The sequence below is a fragment of the Myotis lucifugus genome, unplaced genomic scaffold, assembly GCF_000147115.1.
Source record: "Myotis lucifugus unplaced genomic scaffold, Myoluc2.0 scaffold_66, whole genome shotgun sequence".
Taxonomy (NCBI): domain Eukaryota; kingdom Metazoa; phylum Chordata; class Mammalia; order Chiroptera; family Vespertilionidae; genus Myotis; species Myotis lucifugus.
This window is the reverse complement of record NW_005871114.1, coordinates 1,571,948-1,578,789: the sequence shown is the minus strand read 5'-3', so window position 1 is coordinate 1,578,789 and position 6,842 is coordinate 1,571,948. Positions and strand designations below refer to the sequence as shown.

General features: G+C 54.5%; 1 protein-coding gene across 1 annotated transcript in view; it reads right to left on the bottom strand.

The window, feature by feature from the left end:
- Positions 1 to 4,228: 4,228 nt before the first annotated feature.
- The window catches only part of SFRP5 (secreted frizzled related protein 5), a 6,137-nt gene continuing 3,523 nt past the window's right edge, over positions 4,229 to 6,842 (bottom strand). The window contains 1 exon segment of the mRNA XM_014456900.2: positions 4,229 to 5,886. Coding sequence (XP_014312386.2) covers positions 5,540 to 5,886 — 347 coding nt within the window. The 3' untranslated portion in view covers positions 4,229 to 5,539.

Below are 6,842 nucleotides of genomic sequence, written 5' to 3'. Positions count from 1 at the left end.
GTCTGTAAAATGGGGATGGTAGTGACATTGGTCTCAGAGGGCACTTGTGAGGATTAAATGAGATGGTCCATGTGAGGTTGGAGTGCGGTGCCTGGCACATAGTAAGCACTCAGTAAACGCCAGCTTATTGCCACCATCCTGGCAATCTTCAGAGAAAGAAAGAACAGCTCTGCCCTGGGTGGCTTAGAACAGCGATTTTTTTTTCTTTTTCTTTTTTACACCAGAAAATAATCTTAGATTGTTATTCAGCAAAGAATCTCAGAGAGTGGCCAGAGTGTAGTTGGAATAAGCCGGGTCAATATAATTTTATTTTGGGAAAAGGAAGACAGTGCCGAATGTTGGTGAAATGCAGACTGTAGCCCAGTAGCTTGCGGGGCATGGGATACAGGACAAACATGGTTCCCCTCATCTGAGGTCGATAGCCCCACAGAAGGGAAGCTAGGGCCACCTCCTTGTTTTACCGGTAGTGTATGTGAGGGCCTCCGTGAAGCAGGCCGGGGATGGACGGCTTTAAAGGACAGGAACTGTGAAACCACGGAGGGATTTATCAGGGCTGCATTGTGCCTTACATTCTTGGCTGGGGTCAACAGCATGGAGAGGGCTGAACGTGGGGTGGCCTGGAAGACAGACTGTCCATTGCAGAGCTGGCTGCCTGTTTAAAAGATTCCTTCCAGTTCTTGAGCACCCAGGAGGAGGGGACAGGAGCCAGGTTCTGCTACAGCCCTGGTGCCTGCTGGGCAGACCTGCGATGGGCTGCCAGCTCCCACCGCCTGGCTGGGTTGGAGGGTTCTGCCCATCTTTTTGGGGTTGGTAATGGTGGGAAGCAGGCTCTAGTGGCCCTGGGAGACCTGGTACTGGCCATGCTTTCTAGGATCTTTGTGGTCCTTGATCACCTTCGATACTGAAGCCAAACGAAGCTCCACTGTCATTCCCTTGTCTCCATGGAATCTTCAAGGAGGCAACCCCTTTGAGGGGTCCTGGCTCCAGCATCTATCCTATTGCAGGTGGCCCTAAGATAACGATAATAGCTATGTTCATTGAGCACTTGTGCCGGGTAACATGCTGAGCATATTATCATGTAAATGTTATGAAAGTCCCCAAAGTAGTTCTGTTATTTATTCCATGTAACTGATGGGTAAATGGAGGCCCTGAGGAGGCTAAGTAACCTGCCCCAGATCACATAGCTAGGAAGCCACTGGGCCGGGATGTGGATTGTGCCAGAGGTACCAATAGATGCCTCATAAGAGAAACTGGGGAACAGTTGCCCTGACGGTCAGCCTCCCCTGTTCTGCCTGCCCCTCTAGCTCCAGGAGCTTCTGAGCACTGAGCTAACAGGAGGGGCCTGCCCACCCCCAGCCCTGACGAAGTGGGCTCAGCCTCCAGGGGAACAGAGGCAGCCTTGTGGTAGAGCTCTCCCCACTCTGCCAACTCCCAGGCCCCCCTTCCTTGGCTGGGTCTGTTTTAACACCCAGAGCAGCACATTCCATTCTCTGGCACAACTGGGGGCTGGGGACTCCGGATTCCCCTGGCTGCTGCTCTCTTCAGGGCCCCAGTAGAGCCGGCTGTCTGGGTTGGGACACTGGGTCTCAGCCACACACATTCCAGGAGCAACACCCCCCACGTTGTATTTCCCAAGGAGTGAACTTTAGCTAGGATTACAGCCGACTAAACAGTTGTGGGATGTGAGCTTCCTTTGTGGTACCCAGGAGGCTGAATGCTGACGGGGCTGAGAAGGGAGTGGGGGTCAGGGTGGGCTGCTCTGGGAGTCTCGAGAAAAGCCACAGTCTGAGGCTGGCTCCTCTGCTGCTGTCAGGGCTCTTGGAGTGGGATTGGAGCAGGGCTCCCAGTTATCTTCCTATGAAGCAGGGGTGGGGTGGGGTGGTAGAAGCCTGGCTGCCTGTATTCCTCTGGCCTGTCCTTGGCTCAAATCCTAGCACTACCACCATGTACAAGCTGTGTGACCTTCAACAAATTTCTTAACCTCTCTGAGCCACCTTATTAAAATGGGGATAATAATAGTACCTACCTCAAAGGGCTGTTGGGAAGCTTAAATTAGAATGTTAAGATGCTTTAAGTAGTGCCTGCCACCCAGCATAGGCTTGACACTTACTGATTACTGGTATTATATGTCTCTCCCCTATATTGGGGATATTTTTCCTGAAGCAGAAGTCCAAATGTAGCTTCCACTCCTTCTGAAAGCGACAGTTCTGGCTTTTAGATAAGCTCTTCCTGTCTTTTCTCTGCCTTCCTATCTGTAGTGGTTTCTTAGTTGATTAATAAGTCAATTAGGCATTTATTGAGCACATATCATGTGCAGGCCTGTGGTAAAAAACTACCTACCATTTAATGAACATCTTCTAATGCTGGGCATTGTTTCCAGGTACTCTTTTCTTTAAATATATTTTTATTGATTTCAGAGAGGAAGGGAGAAGGAGAGAGATAGAAACATCAGTGATGAGAGAGAATCATTGATCGACTGCCTCCTGTACGCCCCCTACTGGGGATCAAGCCAGCAACCTGGGCATGTGCCCTGACCAGGAATTGAACCGTGATCTCCTGGTTCATAGGTCTGTGATCAACCACTGAGCCACACCGCTGGGCTCCAGGTACTTTCATACAATTTTCCACTTAACACTCAGCTACCTTGTGAAATAGACATGATGACTCTATTTTACATCTGGGCCATGTTCTCAGTGTCACACAGCCACTAAGTCACAGGATTGGACACCAGAACTGGGCTTTGCTACCTCTTCTCACCTGATTTTGAGTGTTTAGCCCCACCCTTCCTGTTCTTTCTCAGAACTCTGAGTGTGCCCAGCTGAAACACTTGACTTCTCTGCTCCCTTGCAACTAGGGGGCCATGTGACTTCTGGCTGGTGAGCTAGAAGTGGAAATCTACCATGTGGGATGTGTTGGGAAATTACTGTTTCCCTGACCAAAAGGGCCGAGACAGCTGACACGCTGCTTTTGCTATTAGCACTTCCCCACCTTGCTGCCCGAGTGTGGCCGAGAAGTTGGGAAGAGGCACCATTTTGTAACCGTGAGCACCAAAGCCACCCTTGGGCAGAACAGGAAGACAGTCTGGGACATGGACCCTTCCCTGCTCGTCTCCAGAGCTCTAGTGTGCAGAAGCCCCCGTTTCTTGGCGTTGCTGTTCCACACAGTCAGATGCAACTCTTCATGGTACACAGCCCAGATGCTTGCTGGCGCACCAGCTGACTCCAGACCAGCCAGGAGGGGGCCACCAGGAGGGAGCGTCGTGCCTAGGAAATGAAGGGTGGGCTCCAGGGCCTCCCTGGTCTCTGGGAGGATCTTTCTTGGTCCCAGGGAAGATACTGCCAGGGGACAGAACTGGCGTGTAGAGCAGGCCTGACCCCTTTGTGGGGGTTGGGTGAGAAGGGCTTTGCTGGGCTGGGCTAAGGGAGCTCTCCCCGCCTGCTCCCTCATGGCTGCCAGCACCTGACAGAGGTCAGTATTGTGCTCCAGCCAGAAGAGGCCCAGTCCTGTAGGTTCAGTGGAAAAATCATCCCTGGTCCTGGTTGACCATGGAAGTGTCCGTAAACATTTGGTCAGAGTAGGAGGCTGGGAGACAAGGGGCGGATTCAGGGAGCCAGGTGGGCCCGGCGGGGCTGGGGCGAGGGTGGGTGGTGGTGGCTTCCTCGGAGGTGAGGAGAAACAAGCGGCCTCTGCTGCTCCTGACCTGCGGGGAGGCCACCTGACGGCCGGAGCTGATTTATGGGCAGGCTGTCAGACCACCTGTTAGCTCGCACTGCCCACAGCAGAAGGCGGGCCCTCCGGCCTCCTCAGGTCTCTGAGAGCCGAGGGAGCCAAGGTTGGTCTCATCTTGGGAGAACATGGCTCGTTGTCTTGGAGGAGCAGCGGGCCGTGACTGGGCTCGGCATTCCAGCTGTACCTTCACTGGTGAGGGGAGCCCCTCTGGGGGTGTCCCCCGCTCCCTGCTCTGGGCACATCTGCCCTGCCCCTCAGTCTCTGCTGGTGGATGCCCCTAGGGACTCTCTGGGCACCACCTCTTCCAAATGCTGGACATTTGACTGGCAATAGCCTGTTGCCTCCACTTCAAGGCTTGTCCCCTCCCTGCCCCTCAGGGAGCAGCCTCCATCTGCACCGGGCTCACTGAAGAAGCCCCTCGGGCATCCTAGCTGGTTCCCTCCATGCATGCAGGCCCACTGCCCTCCTCCTGCCTCAGCTGTGGGCTTATCTGGATACCTAGACGGAGGGTCTCACCTGGGCTGCAAACCACCCCAGCGACCATGGAGAAATGCTGATTTCTGAACAGCCTCCAGAGATTTGGAAATAATTGCTTTAGAGCGAGGTCCAGTGTTTCGTGGGAAGTGGGGCCTGATCGTCTGTTTCATGCTGATGCTCTGGTCCAGGGACCACACTGAGACCACCATTCTGCACCCTCATCTCCTCCCGTCAGGACCAGTGTGCAGTGGTCTGTGTGCTGAGAGTGTAGGAGCAGCGTGGTCAGGCCTCTGGCTCCTCCAAGTAGCTCCGTGGCCCAGCCTCTTGGCTCCTCGGAGCAGGCATTGCCCGAGGGAGGGAGACTGTTCAGGACTGTGGGAGCCTTCTGACCGTGGGAGGAGGCTGGGGAACTTGGCTGACCTCAGAGACAAAAGATGGCCAGCTCCGTCCCTCATTGGTGGGGATGATTGGGGTGACCTTTGTGTGCTCTTGGGGGATCCTGCACAAGCATGGACACTGCTCTTAGGCATTCTGAGTATGTCTGTGTGGACAGGCCGTGGGCTATGACAAGGGCCTCTTTCTAAAAGTCCCTTCTGAACCTCCCTCTCCTTAGCTCTGGGGAACCGCCTGACAGAGAAACCACCTGGTCAAAACCAACTGTTGTTTTCTTTGATTTAATTAAAAACTTAAAAAAACAAACCATTAAACACCAAACCCTACCTGCATCAGTCTAGTACCTGTGGCCTCACAGCAGTAGCAATAAGTTACTCGTCAAGGTAAAGGGGACATGCAGGGGCTGAGGAATGAACCCCAAGAAGCGAGCTTATGGGAGGGGATCTAGGCTGGGCTTCTCTCCAATCTAGGGGGAAGGGACCTGGCAGAGATGGGGACAGTAGGGAGGTGTGGCTGGAGGGCACTGTGACCCTAGTGCCTTTGGGGGCTACGAGAGGACACATGGAGGGGCAGTGAGGGTGGAGAACTTCCTCCAAGTAGTTCAGCCTCATATCCAGACTCCCCTCTCCAAAGCGAGCCCCCCCACCCCCCAGCAGAGGGGAGCTGCACCATGGTCCCCTCCAGAAACCGCCTCGGCTGCGCATAGCCCCTCTACCCTTCCCTCCACCTCTCCTCCCTGCCTACTTTTTGAGACCCTGGGGGTCTCCCCTCAAAAGAAAAAGCCTTATGTTTAAGAGAGGAAGCTCCCAGATACCCCAAAAGCCCTCAGTCAAGGACAGCTTGGGCTCCATGCACATCCCTCAGGGCCTGTGCTGGCACTCGGGGCAGGAGGTGACAATGCAGGGCAGGGACGGGGCAAGGCACAGCTGCGAGGGCCCCTTCAGTGGGGCTCAGCAGCCCCGTAGAAGAAGGGGTAGTAGAGGGAGCAGGGGTAGGAGAACATGAATTTGACAGCGAACTTCATCTCCTTATTCTTCTTGTCCCAGCGGTAGACGGCCATGAGCAGCAGCTGTCCGTCCACCTTGCGGCCCATGACCAGGAAGCTGCCGGCCAGGCTGTCCAGCTGTGGGCAGGGGCAGCCCGCACCATTCTTCATGTGCAGGACCAGCCGCTTGGTGTCCTTGCGCTTCAGGGGGCCCGGCTTGAGCAGCTTCTTCTTTTTCTGGGCTCCGATCAGCTTCCGGTCCCCGTTCTCTATCTTGATCTCCTTGATGCGCATTTTGACCACTGTGTATGGGGGTGGACAGAGGACAGCATGAGAATGGTCAGGTTTGCTCAGGATGCTGGTGGCCCCACTGCTGGTGCTCGTGCCTGAGGCTTCAGGGTGGAGCAATACACACACATTTTCATGTTTATGAAGCTCCTATCATGTGTTGGACTTTCACGGACATTATCACATTGAATCCTGGAGGTGTGGGTAGTGGGGAGAAATAAGATTTGCAGAGGTTGTAAGCTGCCCTGATTCTAGAGCCTGGATCGAGGGAGGTCTGGTCGACCCAGAACCCACACCTTTTCCAATACGAAGTGCACAGTGAGCTCTCACTGGGGCGCGGGGTTGGGCTGTCCAGGGAGGGAAATATTGGAGGTGTGGTGACCAATTGGAGGGTTTGGTGGGGAGGGGTTCTTGAGATGGAGGGAGGCTGGACTTCATGTTCTCTGGGGATGTTTCTGAATGGGATTTCTGGTTGTGTGTGTGTGTGGGGGGAGGGTGGAGTGTATGTGGTGGGTATGAGTCAGTGTGTGTGTGTTTGAGTCCACATGGCGTGAATGTGGGCTGCTAAGTGTTTGACAGCTGGCTCTGGGGAGGGGCCTGCCCTGTATCATTCGCCGGTTTCCGTGGGGTAAATACCCCTCTATGATGCACCGCATCACTGAGTACAAGCTGAGTACAAGGCTGGGAAGCGCGGCACACAACCAGCTCTTGCTGGTGTGAACACACCACTGTAACCTGCGTGAGACTGTGTAGTGTGGGTGGGAGTGTGTATGTGTGGTGCTGTGTGCTTTGTGTATATGAGAGTCGGGTGTGGTGTGTGGGAATGTGAGAGTGTGGGGGGCGCTGGAGGGATGTGGTAGAAGAAGAAGTGGTCAGAGAGTGTCCAGGGCACTCCAAGGTGACCACAGAGAGCCTGACAGTTGCGAATAGGGAGTCCTGAGCTTGGGTAGGGTCACTTGGGCTAATCTCC